The sequence below is a fragment of the Podarcis filfolensis genome (assembly GCF_964270895.1).
Source record: "Podarcis filfolensis genome assembly, chromosome: 5".
NCBI classification, from domain to species: domain Eukaryota; kingdom Metazoa; phylum Chordata; class Lepidosauria; order Squamata; family Lacertidae; genus Podarcis; species Podarcis filfolensis.
In genome coordinates, this window is record NC_139608.1 from 60589149 (window position 1) to 60614433 (window position 25285).

Here is a 25285-nt window from a genome sequence, read left to right on the forward strand (position 1 = left end):
TGCTACCCTCAAAGTATATTCTTGCCAATATTAATTACTGTGAAAAATGCAGGTGTGGAAAAATGACTACACAGACATGTCATTAGAGGCCAATATTCAAATTTTGCATTTCAGAGTTTAGACAACCACACAAAAAAGATGAGCACTTAAGATTCACTTAAAGATCCCATTCACAATTCAAAAATTAGTATACATATGTAACTGCTCTAAGGGTTAATTGCAGTGAGAGCATGAGAAAAGCAGGTTCTTCAGATCAAACCACCTGTATGTCTTCCATTCTGATTCATGCCCAGTTTGTGTTTTGTGCATAGCATGTCCTGCAGAGTGCAAACTCGTATCTACAGGGACAACGGCGGGATCATTCAGCTGGACACCTTCCGTTCTTAATAACTGAATAGTAGCCTAAAAGAGGAGGCACAAGAGGAAAAACAGAAAAAAAGGCATTGATGGCATATGCAGCATCAAAATTATACATCTTCTAAAACATAAGTGGGGACATGGGTGGCGCTGTGGGTTAAACCACAGAGCCTAGGACTTGCCGATCAGAAGGTTGGCGGTTCGAATCCCCACGATGGGGTGAGCTCCCATCGCTCGGTCCCTGCTCCTGCCAATCTAGCAGTTCGAAAGCACGTCAAAGTGCAAGTAGATAAATAGGTACCACTCTGGCAGGGAGGTAAACGGCATTTCCGTGCGCTGCTCTGGTTCGCCAGAAGTGGCTTAGTCATGCTGGCCACATGACCCGGAAGCTGTATGCCGGCTCCCTCGGCCAGTAAAGCGAGATGAGCGCTACAACCCCAGAGTCGGTCACGACTGGATCTAATGGTCAGGGGTACCTTTACCTAAAACGTAAGTAGCTGTGGCTTGGAGGGCAAAGGTGTCTGGTCCATCTAGCTCAGTATTGTCTTCACTGACCAGTAGAAGCTCTCCAGGGTGGGAGTGCCAGCTTGGCCCTGTGACCATGGGTGCTCAGGGCTGTGGGTGCCATGCAGTGTGCATGGCCCTGGCACCGAAATATGTGGGTGCCAGGCCCCTTCATGGGGAATTTTGTGAGTGCTCAGGCACCCAGGGAGTTGCCACCTATGCTCCACGTTTTCAGGGGATTGAACCTGGGCAAAGTAGATGCTTTACCCCTGAGTTACAGCTGTTCTCCTTACAGGAGAGGGAAGAAAGGGAGCATGCCAGCCGAACACTAATATGCAGGTTTCTCTACATGTTTTGTGAGCTCAAGCAATCCGTCTTTCAATAATCCATCACACTGGGGAAAAAGACAAAGCTTAACTGAGGAGGAGAGCTGGGAGAAATGTACTGCTGTGTCATGCAGGAGGAAAAAACTGAGGGGAGCGTGCCTTCCTCCCACAATTCTTCGCCCCTGCCTGCAATCATGTGATGAGAATAAACCCACACCATTGGCCCGGCATCCCACAAGGTAAATTATCAAACTCTGAAGAACAATATTTAGTAGTTGTAGCATCCTTTTAACCCTGTACTTTTAGAGAAATTCCATCCTCTGGATCTTTTAGTGTGGTAGCACCTACACTTTGGAAACCCTTGCCGATTGACATCACGCAGGTGCCTTCCTTGTACTCTTTAAGGTGTCTGCTAAAAGCATTTTTGTGTTGGCAAGCCTATCCAGACATGTAGACTGTTGACATAAGTTTTAATCTAGTTTTTACCTTATCATAAATTTAATTATTTTAAAATGTTTTAAATAGCTGCTTTTAACAGTGTGGTATGCGTTGTTGTTTTTTTTACTGATAATCGTTTTGTGCTATTCTTTTTGTAAACCACTTTGATGTTTTATTACAATTAAGTGGAATATAAATCTTTTGAAACAAATGAAACAGAAGATATAAATAAAGGCATTTCTTTTTCACGGTCAAATCAATGATAATACTATTGGTACTGCTTACATAAAGTTGAAAAAGAATCTTTCAATATACCAATACTCATCAGAAGACTAGTGGAGGAGCCAATATTCCCACTAAAAATTATTAATATCGCTGAGCCTGCATTAAGCATACCAACATACATATTCTGACATTCCATGTTTCCAGAGAAGGCGGGAGTAATGATGAGAAGAAACCCTGTGACAGTTTAAGTGCAAGAAACCCAATTAAATAGTGTGTGGATTTCAGAGCGCTACTCATATAAGAGATAAACAGCATAAGCACTTGCATTAGACAACATTTTTATGGCCCTTTCTCTCGTAAATAAGCAGCCATCAGTAGCTAGCTTGCATAAGTGGATATCACTGCCTTATTAGCATTGCATATATGAAACCAAGGGCAGAAAGAAAGAGATAATTATTTTGATCGCTGTACAATTTACTAACCTCTGCATTAATGAATCTTACTTCTGCTAAAGTTCTTAATAAATCTCTTTCTAAAGAGAAGCATTTGGTGGGTGAAGGTAATTCTCTTTGCACACTTGCTTCCTGTTCCTCGTCTGCCATAATAATACTTGCTTTTTTCTTGAATACTAGGAAAAAGAAATAATGTGCATTATTTTAACAACTTTTGTATGCAGGCATGTGTTTACGTAAACTTTTAAAATGATAAGGCCCTCCTTTCCAGTTTTAAATTTGTTTTCCCCCCATTAACCATGCAATCTAAATTTCCTTTGAGTTCTTGGTCGTTAGAAATACCATGCAGACATACACTATCCTTACATTACATTGTGTAGCTGTTGGGGTACAATTTAAGTACAGATACAGATTACAATATGGTTGCTATGACCTGAAATGACAAATTCTGGTATCTGAGGCATAGGAGCAAATACTTCCGGCTCAGGGTGCAGGGTCCAAAGAAAGCATGCAGGTGAAGGGAGCAGCTGAACTTCCAAGAGGTTATTTTGGTTGGGAGGGAGAGACAAGGAACATTTGGTAGATCTAGGGCTGACCCTGTGGGTTTCAGCAGGTCTACAGGTAGAGTCTAGCACAAAATCTATTTACCACTAGATAATGTTATCCATATCTAAATTTCTGTTGCCGATGCCACTAACACACACATCCCAATTCCAGGGGCTGATCTGGCCCTCAAACACCCCCCCCCCGACACCCAAGACCCCACTAATGTTGACAGCATCAGCAAAATTAATTACTAAATTAAAAATGACACAGCTCTGGGGTAGAAGAAGCCCATTTGATAAGCAGAGAGAAGGTGATAATTCCCTTTCCAGATTATCTACATTCGGACCTTGAGCCAAAAAAAGGTGAGCCATTCTGCTCATTCTGGCTCACTGTTATATCAAATGTGGGAACTGATTTGCCCAAACCAAATGCCCCTCTAGGTTGCCCAAATGCCCCTTTGAGGACTTGAACAGGTCAGAAACAGGTTTCTGCTTAAAAAAGAAAAAAAACACATTTGCATTTTATTGATGCCACCTGATAAAATATTATGCATAATACACTGACTTACACTTCTTGCGTTTTGACACCTTCGCTTGATTGTCATCATACAAGAGGCAGAATCTACACGCAGCCCGACACACATCCCACACACATTGTTTCCGCGCTGTTTTTGCGATTTCTGACCAAAGTCTGATTCTGCACCAATGAAAACAGAGGTCAGCAAACTTTTTCAGCAGGGAGCTCAGACCTTGTGGGGGGCCAGACTATATTTTTTTGGGGGGGAAATGAACAAATTCCTATGCCCCACAAATAACCCAGAGATGCATTTTAAATAAAAGCACAAATTCTACTAATGTAAAAACACCAGGCAGGCCCCACAAATAACCCAGAGATGCATTTTAAATAAAAGGACGCATTTTACTCATGTAAAAACACTCTGATTCCCGGACTGTCCGCGGGCCAGATTGAGAAGGCGATTGGGCCAGAGTTTGCCTACCCATGAATTAAAAGATCCAAATAAATTTTCAACAACAGCAACAAAAGCCCTAGGAAAAAAGACTGCACAAACAAATGCAGGAATACATACTCATTTATAGGATGCGGAAACTTAGTCCTAAAAAAGATGAAGAGTGTTCCCCTAGCCACAATGACATTTGAACACAATCCATCCCAAACTAAGCACTACTGTTTTCAAAGGGAGAATTAAGCATGAGAATAATCAAATCAGGATAGTCTGTCCTTATTAGAATGAAGGAGTTCTGTGTATTCAGATACAGACAGCATTTCCTGATTTGATTATTGACTGGTGGCTGTAGCAAGCAGAGACCCAGTCCCCAATTCAAAGACTTTACAATAAAAAAAATCAAAGAAAAAGATTTCTCATTGTTACCTCTCTTTATCATTTTCGCGTCCTATTCTCTTCAAATGCCCATCTGCTTTCTCCACATTTCTGGAGTGATGCTCTGCTTTTGCACAGAGATAGCCAATTGGACCCTTACTTTTACTTGAAGCAACTAATAGAAAAGGAGAAAAATGCAGACAGGTTGGAACTATACTCATGATATTACTACCACAGTAATTTCAAAATCTGAATACTAGGATGATTTAGCCACTGAATGAACAACTGCAGGATAAACATACTATAAATGCTATCTGACTAATTCAACAACAGCAAACCAGTTCAGACATGACCCCAATGGCCGAAAGATAAAGATTCCTATGAAAGATATTAAAGCATCTTCAAGTCTTCGATATGCTACTGTTGACTTGAGGAAATATAAACCTGGAGGGAAAACATTTTATAACACATCCTAGCCACATAATGAATGCTAATGTAACATTAACACTGTTTTTCCATAGAAGCTGACACTGCAGTGTGTTAAATCAAAGAAACCCTGGGTTTTAAACTAACAAAAGACAGACAAATAGGAAAAGAGGAGGGGAAGTGGTTATAATCCCCCCCAAAATTGACAAAGAAAGGAAGTTATACTGACAGAGACAACAGGAAAATGAACTGAGCCCTCAGGTATAAAATGACTCCAGCAATACCAATATGTCAAACAAGGATTATTTTAGTAGCGTAATGACAAAGTAGTCATGGTTTTATAAGCATACTACATAAGGCTTTCCTACAAATATAACAAGGTTGGCAATAAATAACATCCCATTATCGTCCTTGACATAATCATGACAGAAAAAGCTTTAATACGGCCCTCAAGCAATAACTCTAAATAATAATACATGAACATAGAATTTTTATTTTTAAAATATTTATGGACCAGGAGGCATCATGGAACTGATAGTATTTACTAGAACTCTTTTAACACAATCCTACACTCACCTTCTGAGAAGAAATTCCACTTCAGTCACTGAGCTTCATTCTCAGACAAGTGAACATAGAATTGTATCCCTTACTGATAATCTTTGAAAATTTTAATATGTTTTGCATCAATGGACACACGTTATCTTATATCATATCATATCATATCATATATTAAGAAGTACACATTCTTACTGCAGAAGTTGTAATTTCAAAACATACCTATCATCTCCTTTCAATTGATATTTTATGCAAAGTGCCTAAGCATTTGTTTGTTTGTTTATTAAAGTTAAAGCCTAATTCCCGCTATTTGAGGAGTAGTGAAAATAATGCTATGTGAACACTTTACTTAGCATACATATGCTGAGTGAAAAAAACCTTGCAGGATCAGACCAAGAGTGTGTCTAGTCCTACAGTGGCCATGGGAAACTGCATGTTGCATTGCACACAGAAACACAGAATTCCTCTCCCAATGTAAAATATACAGCCCTCTGGATATTTGGGGTGGCGCAGGTGCTCTACAAAAGATCCCAAGTTTTTCCTCCTGCACCAGCATAAATATGAATGTTCACAGAGAAGGCCTTGGTTGTGAGACGACTAGGGGCAGAAAATTTCCAGATTTTTTTTTCTTGAGTAAGTAGCGCAAGGAACTTAAGGAGGCAGGAACTAATTTTAACTATAAACTGACTTCTTCTCAGACAGCCATAATCTCTACAGTGGTACCTCGGGTTAAGTACTTAACTCGTTCCGGAGGTCTGTTCTTAAGCTGAAACTGTTCTTAACCTGAAGCACCACTTTAGCTAATGGGGCCTCCTGCTGCTGCCGCACCGCCGGAGCCCAATTTCTGTTCTTATCCTGAAGCAAAGTTCTTAACCTGAAGCACTATTTCTGGGTTAGCGGAGTCTGTAACCTGAAGCGTATGTAACCTGAAGCATATGTAACCCGAGGTATCTCTGTATTTGCTGATTATTGTGAACAACTCAATGGGAGCACAGAGAAATCCTAGCAAGTCAAAAGTCTGGCCTGTTTATGGCACCAGGATGTACCCAAACAAAACAAACATCCTTACAGGGAAAAGACCCACTGCTTTCAATAAGATTCATTCAAATAAATTATCTCACACTGATGTACTTTTGATTTAAATCTACTTAACAGTGGCTGTCTGGCACTGAATATGAAGAGGTTCTATTTTGCCTTGGTCAGGCCACACCTGGAGTACTGTTCCAGTTCTGGGCACCACAATTTAAGAAGGATATTGATAAGTTGGAATGTGTGCAGAGGACAGTGACCAAGATGATCAAGGGTCTGGAAACCAAGCCTTATAAGGACTGGTTGAGAGATATGGATATGTTTAGCCTGGAGAAGAGCAGATTGAGAGGGGATACAACAGCCATCTTTGAATATCTGAAGGGCTATATAACACGGAAGATGGAACACACTTGTTTTCTGCTGTTCCAGATGGTAGGAGCAAAACCAGTGGATCCAAATTACAAGAAAGGAGATTCCAACTAAACATCAGGAAGAACCTTCTGATGGTAAGAGCTGTTTGACAGTGGAACAGACTACCTCAGAAGGCTATGGACTTTTCTTCATTGGATATTTTGAAAGAGAGGATGGATGGCCATCTGTCAGAGATTCTTCAGCTGTGAATCCTGCATTGCAAGGGGGTCCAACAAGATGACCCCTGGGGTCCCTTCCAACTCTACAATTCTATGAATCTATGAAAGAGCAAGAAGTCAGGCAGGTCACCATAAGATATACAACACTTAAACTTATATGTTTTAAAGGAAGCTGGTTGTTTAGAAAGGCAGTAAGTGTTCTGCTATGTGATGCCGAAAGTCTTGGGAACCTACATTTCACTGGGAACTGGTGTTTACCTCAATTAAAGCTCATCTTTAATAATTTATGTCAAAAGCCTATTAAATGTTAACTGGAAAGCTTTTGATCACTCAAGACTTTGTCTGAGGGATCACAGTTTTCGCTTCAGGACTGAATTACTAAAAACAGCTTATATGGATTATTTCAAAAAACAGCCTTGATCCAACATTCAAATTTGGCTGGTGTCAGTCTTAAGATATTTTCATATCTGAGTAGAAAAATTAAAATGTAGTTTCCTTAGTCTGGACTAGAGCTGATGTGTTCAATCAATGAGAGGTTAGAGGCAGGAGAATGGCAACCACTCTGGGATTTGTCACCCCAAATGGACTGCCTCACATTGTTGTAAAGCACATTTCCCCTGAAGATGGAGATGTGAAGACTATTAAAGTCACATTTTTCCAGCAGCTCAAGGTTAGGCCTTTGCCCTTGTTATACTTACAAGAACATAATTTAGGCTAAGAGCGTGACTGGCCCAGGGTCATGTTTGAGTAGAGTTTGAACTCAAGTTTCTTTGGTCCTGACAATCTATCTACTACTTGGGTTTCCAGCAGTTTTCGGACTATAACTCTCATCATCCTGAGCTAGCAGGGCCAGTGCTTAGGGATGATGGGAATTGTAGCCCAAAAGCAGAGACCCAGGTTTGGGAAACTACTACCTCATGCAACACAACACACCTGTTAAGATGGTATGAGTATCATCATATTATCCACTGCAATTTTACCTTGTATCTCCCCCTAGCATTCACATTAAATAATAATCACATTGAATGCACACCCCAGCCCAGCAGAAGGTGAAGCCAAGTAGGATTTGTGGATAGCAAGCCAAAAAAGGTCTTTTTCTATATAGGGGTGAAGCATGGCCAGCAGTGTGAAATGTAGTCAACTGGTAAATATAGCTACTTTGTTCTTACTGCTAAAGTGAAGGAGCTACTGAATTTCCATTTTGAAGTTCACTAGAAACCCTCTCAATGTGAGTTGAGCTGCAACACGTAAAATGAAACTTGTGCTAGTTACACACTCTGCTTGCCAGAGGCGAGGACCTGCCATGAATAAAGGGTAGGAAGGGTAGGAAACAGCCACTACAATGAATGGAGCGCTTATAGACGCAGAATCCACAAAGTTTACACATTTCATTAAACTCTACTCCTCCCGGCTCTATATTTGACAGCTGAAATCCAATTCTTAGGTTAGGCAAAATATCATCAACACAAGCTTCATCAGATAGATTATAATACCTTTAACTTCATTTTCACTATCAAGGACAATCTGAAATGCCTCGGGAGCGAGTGCATGGCCAGCATTCACCAACAGAGACCGTTTTTTCCTCACGCTAGCCTTCTGAGTCCCTTTTTTAGCCTAAACAAAGGAAATCATTTGTTATTACACAGGTAGGAGCAACAATAAAATGTGGCGGTGTATCCCTGCCCCCTGAGAGATGTCAGCCACCCGCTCCTCCAAAATACATTGTTCCATTGTCCCTTCCCTCAGTTTTCTTTTCCGGCTGACACTGAAATTTTTGTGGCTACCAGATATGCTCACTCCTCAGAGAATTGTTTGTGGGTAGGAGAGCGGATTTCCTCTTAGGGTTACTTTAAAACAATTTTTTTGTGTGTGTCTGCAAACTTTAGCACTCTCCTCAGCATACTGATACCTCCCCTCTTGGCATTCACCACCTCAGTTAGCAATTCGACAGAGGCTCACAAACCCCTATTTTATAAATGCAACTGCTACATTTATTATGTATGCTTTTTCTGGGGTCTCTTTTAAACACTATCTCTCTTCACACCCATTCTCACTCCGGGATTCATGCCAGAGAGACTACATTAGTGTCTTATGTAGCTTCAGATATTATGATTTTCTATATTATTTTGCATTTCAATTGCATTTTTCTCATTTATTGTAAGCCACCCAGAGTACATTAATGTTATGTGAAATCATACAAATGGATAAAATAAAGTAATCATGGCTCTTTACTGTTAATTAGGATTTCTGGAAAATCCTAAAAAGTGTTAAAATTATAATAATTGATGAGAGTGAGGAAATACAAACAAAATTTATTCATTTAGCATATATCTCCCAAAATATACATTGGGCATAACCCTTTATTTTAATATCTTCAATAGGTTGCTTTGTGATGAAGAACGATCAGCTACTTATCTCAGTCAAATCTGCATCTGCTTTTTATTTGTTTTATACACACAGAGAGGGACATGAGTATCTAGTTTATAGATAGATTATATTATTACTGATATACTTGAATAACTTCACCAGCAGTTACCTGTTCAATCATCAAGCTTGCTTGGTCTTCTAGACGCTCCAGGGGCTGGTATAACATTGTATTTAAGCTAAGCCGATTGAATGCCATTTTAAGGTATTCATGATACAGCCCCTTGTTATCAAGATAAATTGCCTTCTGCAAATGTTCCATGGCAGCCTCTATTCTGTCTCCATTTTCTTCAATGCGGGCAATTTCCATATGAACTTGGCAACGTAACAAAATCAACATGCTAGAAAACATAACCATATTCAATAAAACTATGAAGAGGTGTTTTCTCCTTATGCGATGCATCTGTATTGCAATAATGATTTATTTGGATGAAATAACCTTTCCCTTTTCCACTTGCAGTAAGTCTGGCAAAGAGAGAGTCATATAAATATGTATAATGATCATAAGTGGCTCTTGAAGGGCAACGACAGAACAATTTTCAAAGGATTCATGTATATGACTTAATCTACAGCATAAAATATTATCTTACAGTGAAATACCTGTGGAGTTATTATAGTCACATAGGAAGGCTAGAACACTGAGAAGCTTTAGCTCAGTGGTAAAGCCATGGGTTGTTTGTATATGCGCCAGATATCTGGTTAAAAGGATCTCTATAGAAAGACTGGGAAAAACTGCTGCCTGGAGAGCTAATTGTGATAAGCCAATAGTCTGACTCAGTAAAAAGCAGCTCCTTGATACACCAGAAGTTCATACAAAGGGTATCAGATCCCATAAAACAGGCTTCCTCAAACTCGGCCCTCCAGATGTTTTTGGCTTACAACTCCCATGATCCCCAGCTAACAGGACCAATGGTCAGGGATGATGGGAAGTGTAGTCTCAAAACATCTGGAGGGCCGAGTTTGAGGAAGCCTGCCATAAAACAACAAACAACACATATCAAAACCCATTTACCTGTCAATTTTCTCTAGGATTTCAGCAATAGCTAGCAATGGTCTTCGGACATGCTGTTGCAAGTTGTGCTGCAGTAATGGCAAGCAGGTATTCCACAGGGTAGCACATACTGCCTGAATAACGTTAGGGTCCTTCAGTCGAATGGCACGATTCAAAATTAGGTCAAGTTTCTGTATTGTTTTTAGCTGAGCCTACAAGTATAAAAATACACTTTGCATTGATTATAGAAACAATGTTTCCTGAACTTAACCTGCAGACTAGAGGAAAGTCTGGACAGCATGTTGATAGCATCTCCCAAGAACAAAAACTGTTTTCCCATTCATAATTTGCACCATCTTATTGGTAGTGGATGCTTACCCCTTTCTGGGTGGGTGCCTGTCTAGGTCCCTCGCGCTCGGCCGCCATCCCCGGGCAGTAAGAACAGAGTGCACAGGGTCAGGCGGCCATTAGGGGATTTCCCCCCTGGCCGCCAGGACGTCTGGCTTAAATTCCTGCCGGCTGCTGCATCTCAAATGGGCCAATCAGTGGCCTCTCCTGGGGGAGGGGTGCCTCACAGGCTGAGAGTGCATTGGCTGCATGAATCTCCTCACAGCCGGTGAGTTATAAAAGCCGGCAGCACTGTCCTGCAGTAGTCATATATTGATTATGAGGCATAGCACATGAGTTACAGAAATCTGTCTTGCAATTTTCTATGACAACAGTTATTGACCAACAGACCACTCTCTTCCCTCCAGCTCGGGGCACACTTCCCTATCTTTCCTCTGTAACTATGTTTAATGATTTGGGGGAAATGACACAGAAGGAAAGGGGGAAAAACTCAAATCCTATGTGAAAGGGGGAGATTTCTCTACAAAGCAGTGTCAATTAAGGAACAAACATACCTCAACAACACTTTTAGCATAAGTTGCAATTCTAGGCCCAAGTTTCTGGACTTCACAATCGCATTCCAAGCAGTCCAATTCAATTTCTCTTGCTGGATCCTATTAATATAAGCATATTTTTCACCCAGAAATGCACATGCCTGTGATTAATCTCTGATGCAGTCAGATGTTTCAATACAGTGTTGCGCATTTGTGCTTGTAGACTTAGGGTGCTACAAGCACTCGTCAGTGTCATGCGACTTCTAGAAGCACAGCTGTCTTTGTCTGCTGCAGTAAATGCCACAAAGAGGCTTGTTGCACCTTAAAAACAAAATGATCTTTTCATGGACTAGAATCTACTTTATCAGATGCACAAAGCGTTATCTTCGGTTGGAATTGTTTCTGCCTTATACACACAATTATAGTACATGCATTGTGGCGAAGCCATCCTTCTGACACTGGTATTGTTGCTGTTTACCTGGGCAGGGCAAGGGAAGGTGAGGGTTGAGTGGCAGACGACACTTGGGTTGGACTATTGTGCAGATAGATAAGTTCAGACTGCCATCTAACCTGCTGCTACATCCCTGCAATCTTAAAGAGCCTTTGATCTGTGATGATGTTGTATGATAACAAGGATGTGGGCATCTCCCTGTGCCGATATGTATTATCGGTGTATCAATACTTAACATTTAATATAAACAGGGCAAAGGGGATAGGTTAAGAATCTACAAGAGCAAGTGGATGTCCCCCTTTCCACCCTCTATAATATCAGCACCATGGGCTTTGCGGGGAGGTAAGAACATACTATTTGTTGTGGCTAAATAGAATTATCTTGTATAATAGGAGTTGTGAGAATTAACCACATTGGAATGTATCCAGCTAAGTTATGTTCAGAGTTGTTGTTTAGTCATTTAGTCATGTCTGACTCTTTGTGACCCCATGGACCAGAGCACGCCAGGCACTCCTGTCTTCCACTGCCTCCCACAGTTTGGTCAAACTCATGTTAGTAGCTTTGAGAACACTGTCCAACCATCTCGTGTTCAGAGTAGACTCATTGAAATTAACAAGTCCATTAATTTGGTCTACTCAGAGCATAACTTAGATGGAAACAACCCATGACTTCCATCACAAACACCGCTGAGGATAATGGCCCACTGGGTCAAACAGGATAGCCAGTCCTTGCAAAACTTTCTCAATTTTAAATATGTAGATATACAGCAAAATACTAATTTATTTCCAATAATATATTCTCTCCTTACTTTTTGCAATTAATTGTTCTTTAGGGAGCAATGACTTTAATTGTCTCTGATAATAGCTCTAGGACTGGAATCTTTTCCTCTTTGTTCAGCTTGACACTCATACAAGAATAAAAAATAATGATAAAACAAAGTAATTCAAAAAAGAATTTCCTGACACTCACGGTAATCTTATATTTGAACAGGTCGCTTAAACATAAAGATGCAATAGGTATACAATTTAGTTTCAAGCAAAGTCGAGCCAATTCCAGCAGCAAGGAAATTCTGGAAAAGTAGAAAATAAAACCAATTGGGATAGAAGTAGTGTTGGCAAAGAAATCACTTATTGCTTATTTATTACTATAAACCTAAAATGACAGTACGTTAAAATCTGGCATCAAATCCCCAGCCCAGGGAAATCTCTTAAATTTCTAAAAAGCACAATCCCACCTCCAAACAAATTAACTGAGAAAGGAAGAAAAGGGGCATGTAGCCCAGCAAGCCAGTTACCAGAGTCAGCTGTTCAAAAAGGAGTGAATGGATGCTGCAATATGAAACAAGAGGTTAAGAAGAGAGCCATGGATAAAACAGCAAACCCCCACCCCAAATACAGTGGAATGAACATAAAGGGAAATGTAATGAATTACTTAAGAAGACTGAACATTTTCCGAAATAATGGGAGCAGAGTCCCCAATTGGGTTCTACTGTGATCCCTCCATGCACATATGGTTATGCGCATGGGAAGCTCTGTACTTGTTATTTCCATATTCAATTCTCCCTCCCAACCGAGGACTGCAGCTGTGACTTTGTTTGAGCTTGAAGTAAACTCCAATGTTGGACTTGAGTTGGACAGGGAAGGCTGGAGGGAGGAAAACACAAGCACACAGGCCTTCCACTCTGGGTAATGGCTAGCATATGGCAAGGAGGGAGAGAGATGCATGAAACCCTCATCACCATTGGTGCTGGGAGGGATTGTGCCCCAAGGACAAATTACGAAAGATCTTTGGACCAAGAGAGCTTTAATACAGCATGGGAGACACTCTTGTCAACTCTTATCTTCTTGGCATGGATGTAAGATAAATAGCAAATTCTTATGTTTTTAAAAAGAGCTTCTAGAGTTTTGCTAACACATGCAACTTACCTATCTTTACGGTTTAATTTCTTTCTAGATCCTTTCAAAATTCCGTATATTGTTTTCAACTCAGTATCAACGTCTTGAGGAATCTCATTTTTATCTAACTGCCTGCAATTATTTTATAATGCAATGATTACTAACAGAAGAACATCTCAAAACCTATTAAACAATCAACCTTTCCCCCTCTAACACAAGCAGGATTTGTGAATACAGTACAGTATTGTTTTTTAAAAAAATTACCTAAAATAAATCAAAAGTCAATTTGACCTGTCTTCTAAGACAATAGGCCTTGGCAAACAAAAGTTACACTCCAAGCAATCTCATTTTTCATAAGAGCATGCCAAATTCCATTCCATTCAGGAAACCAGAAGAGCTGAGTGTGGAGGGAAGGCTCTGAGTGCTTTATTCTTATATGGAGGATCATCACAGTAGCTATCTCAGCAAACATTTATGACTGACCCTCTATAAGACAGATCTGCAGCATGTCATTCATCTGCTCATCTAAGTGGAGTAACAATTCAGGCCAACACCTGAATAACAAGCTACCCAGGACACTGCTGCTGGATGTGCCTGCAACTATTTCACAGAGAGAAAAAGGGATGGGGTTAATCCTGCAAGGCAACTGTTCCATACTTCTATGTTGAACTGCACTAGCAGTTTTTCTTCCACTCATGGCTTTCTGGATTGCAGCCCAACTCTAGAATTTGGGTGGTATCCAATGCACTTGCTCCATTAGCATAAAGATTTCCATTTGAGAAGCTGAACTCCCCACCTCCTCTCCCCAGATCTTTTCTAGAAGGTTGAGATGAAATCCAGAAGAGATTTAGGGAGAAAGCAGGAAAAAGAGAGGGAGGCAAAATTCCACTGTGTATCCAAAATTTCCTGTGCTGATGGAATGAGTGCACTGAATATTGCCCATATGGTTTAAACCAGAGCTTTCCAAACTGTGTGTCACAACACATCAGTGTGTAGGTGTGTCATGTGAAAACTCCCCATGCTACTCCTGGGTCTGGAAAAGGGCTAGCTTAACTTCCAGTTTACTAGTAAAACTGAATTACTGTGTCACGAAATGATGCATGTCTCAAAAGTGTGCCACCAGCATAAAAAGTTTGGAAAGCTCTGGTTTAAACAATTGAGATTCTCATCTACGTTAACTAATACTTACAACTTGATTGTTTGGATTTTATAAATAATGTTCAGATTGGCAGAACTTTCCACTTCATCTTCTATATCTAAAGCTTCCATTAGTTTGTAACGCACCTAGAAGCAATTATAAAAGTTATATCAGCATTTAAAGCAAGGAGCAAGTCAAGAAAGATTAAAATCCTTCACAACATTTTCCTGCATGTTTAAGTTTGCAAACAATGCTAATGTCTGACATCACCGCAGCAGGATCCTTAGTCTCACCAAAGAGCTGAGCAACCTTAGCAGTCATGGAAGAAAAGGAGAGAAACAGGTAGCAGACCGTAGGATAAATGGACAAGTCTCAGTAGAGGGATGTAGAAAGTGGATTCCCCAAGGATCAGCATTGGGACCTGTGCATTTTCACTTCCTCACAAATGACTTAGAGTTAAGGGTTAACTGTGAGATAATCAAGTTTGCTAAAGATACCAAACTGTTCAGGGTGCTTAAAATGAAAAGGCATGTGAAGAGCTTTGAAAGGATTTCTCCAAACTGGGAGAATGGGCAGTAAAATGGCAAATGCAGTGTAAGAAAGTGTAAAGTGATGCATGTTGGGGCATGTTGGCCATGGGCTGTGGGACTGATCCAGAAGAAACTTCTTATGTTTGAACATTGAGTCCTATACATTTATAAAGGCTTCACTTAGCACACAAAGCTCCCTTCCAGATGGGCTTCCAAAGTGTAGGATGCTTCTCTCCACTAAAGTGAGCAAGGCGAATGACCTCAATTCTGGATTGTGACACTAGCAACTAAACATTAAGCAACAGGTGCAAATGTGAACTTACTGAATAATCTGCTATGCTACAGAGTTTTAATTCAATCTTTCTTCTGCTTATTTTGCCTATTCCAAAATGAAGCTTTATGGCAACAAACTTAAACAATCCATTTTGCTTAATTAGATCATTTTCAACTTCCCTTTCTCATGGACTGCAGATGTACTGGAATGCTCACTTATTATGTGGTTATTACAGAAATGATTGGTGGCACTTCTGAGAGATGTAGCTCACTAGCCATTTTTCAATTGCTTTTGTAGTTTAATACCACTGCTAGGTTGCTTTTCTCAAAGGTACCTTTGAGCAGTGTATAATGCACGACCTGATTTACTTTTATCTTATGGCTTTATTAATATTACATCCATGGGAAATCCAGTACATTTTTCATTTCATGAAATGTTATGCAAGATCCATTCCCCATTACCCCAAGATTGATCATGTGGAAAGAAACAAAAAGATGAAAAGAAATGGAACAGAAGGGGCGGGGGGGAATCACCAATCGCATTAGGCATCAAATGCATACATATTTGATAATGCTCAGTGATCAGATTTAGCTAGTCATTTTTCCTAGGGGGTGTACAACAGCGCAGAACAAACTGCAACAGAATTCTACCAGGCTGGTTTACTTTTAGTTGTAGAATTGAACAAAGTTTTCTAGAAAGTTGGGTAACCTGAAATGGCCTTCGGTTTAAAAAAAATGGAGGGGGGAGGTGACAGCATTCAACACATTGTCTTAAACTAATCAGGTTTATCTTCTACCTGAAAGAAATAATTTCCTGACCCACTTTGTTTCATAAACCTCTTTCGTCCAATAAACTTTTCTTGTTTGTTTGTTCGACTCCTGCCTGAGACTCTAAATCATTACGTTTCCCCTCACACAAGTCCCCCACTAGATAATCTGTGGTAAATTGTAGAAATTTGTGCAATGGGTGTACTCTGAGGTGGGTGCACTATATTTAATAGGGAGCAGTTAGTGGGAGTGGATCCACCGCCTTATTAATTGGTGGTATTAAGTGGTGGGTCTGCTACAGCAAGTGGTCCCCAGAGGTTTCCCCAAAGAGAATGAAGCCCTTGGGCTGAAAAAATGCCCTCCACCGCTACAATAGGAAACCATATGATTCCTATGTTGATTAACAGAAGTTACCATTATTGAAAATATTTGTTTATATCTCCCTGGAACATATTCTTTAATAAACGCTGCTGCAGTTGACGAAAAATCTATAGCTTCTTGCATTCTGGAAGCATCCAGGAAACACTCAAGCAACTCTCTGAAACAGAAACAAAATAATGTTTATTGTTAACACAATTGTGCAAGGTGTTTATAAATGAGCAATGTTACAAAATCACTATATCTCATTTGAAAGCTGCAAAAGACCATTGGTTTATTAAGGTGCTTACATCCAAAGGAATGCACAGACATAGCAGCCTATTCTGATTTACCTGCTGCAAGTGTAACCTTTAGCTTCCATTCCAGGCTCCTTTTCAAATTGCTAGCCATCTGAGGCACTCTTGCATTGATAATCATATGAGTTTTTGTTGATTTCATCTGCATACAAGCTTACAAAATGATACAATCACCATCTTAGAAAAGGCATAGGGTAGGATGAAAGCCTCTTGTAAGACAGCACCTGCCATCAGCAGTTTTGACGGGGCTCCTTATTTAAAATGATGAACTTTAAAAAAAAAATGTTACCCAGTTAATCAGGGGCAGCTTTTACTCAATCGAAATGTTTTAAAATAGATTAATCCAACCAACCAGTTGTTCAAAAGTTCCAGCCCTATAAAATGTATTTTTCTCTTTTCTGTAAGATATATTTTTTCTTTTTTCAGTAAAATGTATTTTACTTTTTATCCTTCCTTGTATGTTCTAAGAAGCTTTAAAATACTTTTTTTGTCAGTTTGTTTTTTGCCAGCACTGCATCGGTCAAATTGCTAACTTAAGTTTCCTTTAGGTAACTGACACTTTTGATAGGTTAGATAAATGAACTTACACTCAAATAATAAGTGCTTAACATGATTCTCCCAAAAAAAAGGGGGGGGGGAGAGAAGAAGGACTGAGCAAGGAAGCTAAGAAGCAGTCTTGATGCACTCCTCCTGTCATCTCAAATTCCCTCAATACTTCAATTTGTTTGCTGATTCTAAAGTTATTCCAGCAGAATACTATATTAACAGCCTATTTTAAATTAAACCCTTTGTTTAATCAATGTTGACAGTAAGGGTGAAAGTCCGATGAATGCAGACAGACTTAAGTTTAGAAACCTGAGCCAGCATTGATTGGCTGGAACTTTTTAGCCAGTTCCATTTCTCTTTTCTTTTATTTTCCTCCAGAGGAAATGTTTTGAGCCTATGAAGAGCCATTACAATCATCTCAGAAATACCATCAGTTTTCTTTCCCTTCCATCAGTCAACACCATGTCCTCCAGTAGTTTCATTTGAAAGAGACAGTAATCTGATTGGCAATAAAAGACCAACAAGTCTCATCCATTTAGTTCAATGAAAACTGACAAGGACAAAGGCTCCAGTGTGCAGTTGGCATCTCTGCCAAGGCAAAGCATATGTGTGTCAAGAGAAAAAGGAAGCTATGCTACAATCTAGGCATATGGAAGGAAGGAAAAGAAGCCAGAAATCAATCTGAAGTTTGCAAATACACAATGAACCATGATCTCCTGCAATATGATGGACTGCTAGGATTTCCCTAAATTAAAGTAGGAAAGACCATTCTGTAATTTTGCCAAAGACTGGCTACTTCTGGATCAGCAAAAAGCAGGAGGGGGGAGCTTCAGCTGCTTGTAGTCCTTCGGCGCACAAAATGAACATGCATTAAAGTATGATCAATATACTTATTTGTTCTTTATTTTGTTCTTTATTACATTTCTATTTCACAAACACCCCAATGCTACAACCATACAATTAAAACGTCTAAAATACTGCATTATGTTAATGGTGGGTGCCGTTGAGGAACGGTGGCATTCTGCCGGTCCCCCACCCTCTCCAGCTGGGATCCCGACTGATGAGAGACATTGCTGGAGTGTTTGAATTGGGCCTGGCTGCAAATTGGCCAATAGCGGCTAGGTCAAGGGGCAGGCACTCCTGGGAGCGGGCCTGACTGACTCCCTTGAGGACTTCACTCAGGTCCACTCCCACAGTATCTAAAGAGTGCCGGGCCTCATACCATGCTACAACCATACAATTAAAATTGTATGGCTGCAAATTGGGCCTGGCTGCAAATTGGCCAATAGCGGCTAGGTCAAGGGGCAGGCACTCCTGGGAGCGGGCCTGACTGACTCCCTTGAGGACTTCACTCAGGTCCACTCCCACAGTATCTAAAGAGTGCCGGGCCTCATACCATGCTACAACCATACAATTAAAACGTCTAAAATACTGCATTATGTTAATGGTGGGTGCCGTTGAGGAACGGTGGCATTCTGCCAGTCCCCCACCCTCTCCAGCTGGGATCCCGACTGATGAGAGACATTGCTGGAGTGTTTGAATTGGGCCTGGCTGCAAATTGGCCAATAGCGGCTAGGTCAAGGGGCAGGCACTCCTGGGAGTGGGCCTGACTGACTCCCTTGAGGACTTCACTCAGGTCCACTCCCACAGTATCTAAAGAGTGCCGGGCCTCATACCTGGCACTTTGAATCTCTCTCCCACCCTCGCTATAGTAAGGCTGGCTCCAGCCCATCATGGAGGTAGTGTTCGTTTTCTGACTTTACAATGGATTACAATTTTTTGCTGCATTTGGTGCTCAGGAGGAATTTGTTCTTTGGACCAATTGGCTGACCTGGAGTTTTTGCCTACCTTATAGTTACAACATTAGTGGGTAAGGCATTGGTAAAAGTTATGGTTGGAGGGGAGGTTTTAAGGCTTTGCCTGCCCCTCCAAGGGAATGGGGTATCCCATTAAAGGGATCCTGGTGGAGGTGCTGCTGTCTGGACACCTAGGTGGGGGCTAGGGCCATAGCTCTCCTCAAAGCCGATTTTTGTGGGGAGTCCCAATTTGATGTATGCCATAGGACTCCCTCGCCACAGATTCGACCCCTGGAAGAATCAACCAGCAGGCGGGCTGGTTGAAATGGTTATACCCAAAGCCTAAGCCTAAGCCATGTATATCTTTAATCAATAAAGTTGTGGCCTAATTTAAACCAAAGAATGTTATCATGAGTGGTCATTTAATGGGGGGGGGGCCGCAGTGGGTTATGACGTCTTGGCATGTGAGCAATGAAAAACAAACTTCCAAAACCAACCAGATACTCTCGCAGCTAAGAATCCCAGAGTTTCCAAGAACGATATCTTTCAGCCATCAATCACCTGGGTAAAAATGAATGTTTTTAAATTCCTATGCTGTGGGATACCCTTCCAGCATAAATTCAGCCAGAATCCTTGCTACTAATTTTCAAGAGTCACTTGAGGACCTTTTGATGCTAGTGGGCCTATTCAGTTGTTTAAATTTCCTCATTTCTACGATTGTTTTGAATTGTTTTAATGGTATTTTATGTTCTTACTGTATCTGCATATGTTGATATATACCAGCTTGGTATTATATACAAATGAGAGGTTTAGAAGCATTTTATACAGAAAGAAAGAAATAACGAACTTCAACTTACATCATCAGTTCTGCAGTCCAGTCCTTGTCTTGCTCAATGGGATGTTTCAGTGCAGGCACAATCTGATAGAGGCTTGGAATAAGATAGTGGCGGAACCCAGGCTTAAGAAACGGCCTTACAATCCTCCAGTATATAACCGAAGCATTATGTATCAAAAAATAGTACCTGGAATAAAATAGAGTACACATTATAATATTGTGCAGGGATGAAATGGACTCGGGGCTTCTTTACTCCACCAAGTTTTTGCTGTCAACTTCACTGCATCGTCTATTTAATGGGTGGCCAACCTGAGGCAAGTGGCCCATGCAAGGTGGTCTGTGTGACAGACCTGAAATGTACATAAAGCTGGGCGGCTTCCAGCAAATTATTAAAATACAGTAATTCATCAAATATTAAAAGCTTCCCTGAACAGGGCTGCCTTCAGATGTCTTCTAAAAGTTGGATAGTTGTTTATTTCTTTGACATCTGGTGGGAGGGCGTTCCACAGGGCAGGCACCACTACTGAGAAGGCCGCTCTGCCTGGTTCCCTGTAACTTCACATCTCGCAGTGAGGGAACCGCTGGAAGGCCCTCAAAGCTGGACCTCAGCATCTGGACTGAACAATGGGGGTGGAGACGCTCTTTCAGGTATACTGGGCCGAGGCTGTTTAGGGCTTTAAAGGTCAGCACCAACGCTTTGAATTGTGCTCAGAAACGTACTCGGAGCCAATGTAGGTCTTTCAGGACCGGTGTTATATAGTCTTGGCGGCCATTCCCAGCCACCAGTCTAGCTGCAGCATTCTGGATTAGTTGTAGTTTCCAATGTTTACTCTCTAGGTTTTAATGTTGCCGGTGGCCGTTATGCAGCTTTATTTTCACATAAGCTTCTAATTTCTGCAATTTTCAAGTGACTGAAATCCTCCTTGCTACTCATTTGTATCCTACAGTCATGGACTATTATGTTTAATATAAAAGTAAGGACTAGTAAAGGTATCTTAATTTGGGAGGATGGATCCCATTTGATTGAATACAGACATGATCTTCATTGTTTTGCTGCAACACGTCAGCTCTGAACTAAAATAGCAAATATATTAATCACTGTTTGGGGTGCATTTTTGAAAACTGTGTTACCATGATTCAATGCAATCTTCCGCACTGTGATATCATTGTTCTAGTCAAGAACCATAGTTCAGAAATATTGCATGATGGAAACAGAGAAACCCAGAAAGAATGCCCCAAATGGAAACCAAATATAAAGGACTTACCTTGCGTTACCTAATGCAAAGTCTACTACTTTCAGCAAATGTACAATGAATTTGTCAAATTGTTCCTAAAACAAAACAATATATATATATATATATATTAAAAAACTGGGAATGACTCAAAGCCTTTATTACTGACTTAGCATGACTTGTAATGTCTATGAACTCTGTTTTTTTTTAATTTAAAAAACCCCATCCTATCCAACAACATAATTTTCTGTATCCTTCAGAAAGGCTTTTCATGGGGTGCATGGGCAGGGGGGATGGAAAATAACTGGTTCCAAAGATTTATCTTTTCTTAGAAGGCAAGTCATACTGTTTACTGTATAACATGGAATTTTGCCTTCACCTGATCACAACAAAAGAACAGCCTTAAAATCAACACCCAAACTCACAGTACATGCTCACCAAATTATCAGTAGACACAGGGGTATATAATTGGCTCTTGCACAAATATGCTCTACCCAAAAACTGGTTAACTGGAGGTTTTCCTTTAAAATACATTCGTAGACAGTCATCGCTCATGTCCAGAAAACCCATCTAAAATTAAACAGATTTCAGTTTTAAATTAAGATGAACAAACACCTCATAAAGTAAAAAAGGGTGTATTGTTACAAAAGGGGCATATTGTTACCTTATAAGCCTGTTCTGCACACATGACATACAAGTCAAAAGAGAAACTCTCCAAGGCATCAAGGGCTGATTTGCCATCATTAGCTGATTTGATCAATTTGTAAGCACTCTTCAGTGCTTCGACATCTTGAAAATAAAATTTTAATTAGGCAGAAAATAACATAACCATTTCGAACAAATACCTGTTTTATTTTCATAATGTGAACAATCAGACATAGCCAAGCAAAACACAATCCTATACTCCTCAGTCTCATTAAGTTCAGTGGGACTTACTCCCAAGTAAGTATGTATAGGATTGCATCCTAACACAGTAAACTGTTTTGGACTATCAATATGTATCAGGGCAAATCTGCATGATCATTAACTAGGATTTGTTTTGATCTGATGTTTTCTGTCGTGTCAGTTCCAGCAAAATATAAATGTGATAAAGCAGTTCTCTGAGCAGTTTTCCACAAGCCTTGACTTGAACCAGTGCTATTTTCCTAGAAAATTAGGCGCTGGAACTCATCATGAACCCTTGTTCTCTTATAATGGCAATGGCGCCCACCTGAGATGTGCTGGAACTGAGTTCTGGCTGAAAAAAAGCCCATATGATTTGCATGCAATAAGTCCCAGTTTCAACTCCTCACATCTCCTATTAAAATATTTCCGAAAGCAGGTCTGTGAAAGATGCTTGCCTGAGACAGTTGCTGCCAGTCAGAGTAGACAATGCTGGCTAGAAGGATCAATTGCCAGTTGCAGCATAAGATGCAGCTGCACAGATCAGGCGTGACTTTCAATGCACCATCTATTGTGGTGTCACCAATAGTCTAAGGTGTGGCAAATCATTCAGACCGCACCACATGCAAGCCACCACAAAACATGAGCCAAAACAAAAGAGAAATATTTTTGATTGTGGAAACTGGTGTCAGTTCCCTATGAGGAGCAACCATAACATACCACTCTTAAGACTTGCTATTTCTATGCGGCCAGTGGGGGTATACCATAGCTAAGCATGCCTGAAATTGGTTTCAGCATACTATGATATCAGGATATTCTGAAATATGTATGCATTCTATATGTAAGATAAATAGACATAAAGCTATATAGGGCAAAGCAGAGTTAGAATAACAGAATCATAGAATCATAGAGTTGGAAGGGAACCGAGGGTCATCTAGTCCAACCCCTGGAATGCAGGAATCCTGCCCACAGCTGTCCCTAGGTGGGCTCAAGCCATCAACTTTCTGGTTAACATCTCTCTCTCTCCCTCCGTCCCCCACTCTCTGTGGCTTTTTATGTAAACAGAAAGAATTGTATTATACATGGAGTTTTATTACACAATGATAGCAGCAATCCTGTGCACATTTACCTAGGAATGCCCCAATCTGTATCTAGGAGTATCTGTATCTATGGGGAGAGTACCTAGTCTATTTGAGTATGTGGAAAAGAAAGAGTCAACATTATACATCTTTAAAAAAGAGAAAGATGGTTAGTAACATTTACCTTGATGTCTCTCAGCATCTGACAGGTGCTGCCTGATTGCTATCTCCATATCTTCTTAGTTGTAACTTTGCCCTAAATCTGCTAGCAGGAAAGTAATTAAACAAAACAATATTAAATATAAACAAGTTTTTAAAATGTTGACAGCAATGAACACAAACTTCTCAAAAGTTTTACATTTTGGTTGCCTGTTTCATAACTTTTCCACATTCACTCTTTCACCCACTCTATTCACTTCTGTTCTGCTGGATTGACTCAAAGACCTGCTAGGTTATTTATTTGTTTATACTGGTTCTTAAAAACACTCAGTAGACACTTTCCAACCCTCCTTATATTCTTTATCCTCCTTTTCTCTTATCGTATTCGTTATACCTGCCAACCCAGCATATGTATTCAAACATTTTTACACCCTGTCTTGTCTGTCTGTTTTTCCACGACTTTTTTTCCCCACGACTTTTTTTTACATAGTTCTGAACACCAAGCAGGTGTATGTGCAGACACACACACACTAAAATTATATATTTATATATGTACACAAACACACACACACACACACACTGCATATATGGATGTATATATATGTGTGTATACAGCATATGTGTGTGTGTGTGTGTGTGTGTATATGTGTGTGTGTGTGTGTGTGTGTATTATTGCTACACACACACACACACACACACACTGCAATATATATATATGTGTATACAGCATATGTGTGTGTGTGTGTGTGTGTGTGTGTGTGTGTGTGTTATTGCTACACACACACACACACACACACACACACACACACACACAAACACTGCAATATATATATATGGACGATTCTTTCCCCCCGGTTTCACTACCAACCTGGTCCCCTCCTGCCTCGCCCCCCGCCTGCTAACATGCTATTGCCCCTCTGGAACCCCAGGAGCAACTTCAAGCCCGCCGCTCTTCCGAGTCCCTTGGTCTCCTAGCAACGCGCCACCGGCAACCGAGTCACTCTCATGCCCGCCCACTGCCCTACGGGTCCCTGCGCAAGTCACAATTCCCTCGGAAGCGCAACGTTTCCCCCGCACCGTGGCCCGCGACGCTAGGAGGCAGAGCCGTGCGTCTTCCGTTGTCTGAATGGGAAGTTGCCGCGTTCTCATAGAATAAACCAGAGCGGGAAGCGGGGGAAGAGGAGCAGGAAGGAGAAAGAAAACAAAACGAAAATAACGGGGAATCCAACCTGAAACAAAAGGGAAGTCCCCGCACTTCCCAAATCAAGTTTATTTCGTGTGAAGCGCTCTTGAGTTTCTGTAGCGCTGCCAGTGCAAATTCGAATTGGTGTGTGATGTGTCCATATTGCAGGTTGGAGGATTGCACGGATGTTGGTGGTGGGACTAGTGTCACAGTCCCTGCGTAATCTACTGCTGCACCTTCATTTTTTCATCCAGTGTTGCACCTTTATTATGTAATCCAGTGTTGCTCGGGGTCAGGCAGAGGCTGAGAGAAAGAAGCAAAGAACAAACTAGGCATGTGGTCCAGTGCTTGTATTATAGGCTGGAGGCGAAGCTAGAGGGTAGCTTGCGATTTCCAGCCCGTAAACACTGCTCAGGTTTTAGTCTGCTTAACTTGCGACCTCGGAATCCTGTCCAGCCCAGTCCAGAAGTCTTGAAGTCCCCTTGACCTGCGTGCAACTGGCATTCAAGGACATACTGCCTCCAGTGGAGGTAAAACATAGCCATCGCGGCCAGTAGTCGTTGACAGCCTTATTCTTCGTGAATTTGTGTAATCCTCTTTTTAAGGCTATCCCAAGGTGGCCATCGCTACCTCTCGTGAGAGCGAGTTGTACAGTTTAACTGTGCCCTGCGAGAAGAAGGGAAGAAGATTCATCTGCCCTTAGTGTTCCAGCATTCAACTTCATTGGATGGTCCCAATTTCTACTATTTTAAGAGAGGGAG

At 40.9% G+C, this 25285-nt stretch overlaps 1 protein-coding gene across 2 annotated transcripts in view; it reads right to left on the bottom strand.

The window, feature by feature from the left end:
- The window catches only part of CFAP46 (cilia and flagella associated protein 46), an 82432-nt gene extending 58097 nt beyond the window's left edge, over positions 1 to 24335 (bottom strand). Inside the window, exons 1-18 of one of the 2 annotated variants that reach the window (XM_083616810.1) lie at positions 24210 to 24335; positions 23367 to 23444; positions 21886 to 22010; positions 21660 to 21791; positions 21255 to 21319; positions 20012 to 20176; positions 16553 to 16676; positions 14619 to 14713; positions 13460 to 13561; positions 12504 to 12603; positions 11105 to 11203; positions 10224 to 10414; positions 9324 to 9552; positions 8281 to 8401; positions 4239 to 4362; positions 3417 to 3544; positions 2333 to 2478; positions 263 to 402 (exon numbers count right to left, since the gene is read on the bottom strand). In XM_083616810.1, coding sequence (XP_083472936.1) covers positions 263 to 402; positions 2333 to 2478; positions 3417 to 3544; positions 4239 to 4362; positions 8281 to 8401; positions 9324 to 9552; positions 10224 to 10414; positions 11105 to 11203; positions 12504 to 12603; positions 13460 to 13561; positions 14619 to 14713; positions 16553 to 16676; positions 20012 to 20176; positions 21255 to 21319; positions 21660 to 21791; positions 21886 to 22010; positions 23367 to 23415 — 2135 coding nt within the window. In that variant the 5' untranslated portion in view covers positions 23416 to 23444; positions 24210 to 24335. Of the gene's footprint in view, positions 1 to 262; positions 403 to 2332; positions 2479 to 3416; positions 3545 to 4238; positions 4363 to 8280; positions 8402 to 9323; positions 9553 to 10223; positions 10415 to 11104; positions 11204 to 12503; positions 12604 to 13459; positions 13562 to 14618; positions 14714 to 16552; positions 16677 to 20011; positions 20177 to 21254; positions 21320 to 21659; positions 21792 to 21885; positions 22011 to 23366; positions 23445 to 24205 lie in introns of both variants that reach the window. The other variant, XM_083616811.1, reaches the window with a different exon arrangement.
- Between the last annotated feature and the right edge of the window lie 950 nt (positions 24336 to 25285).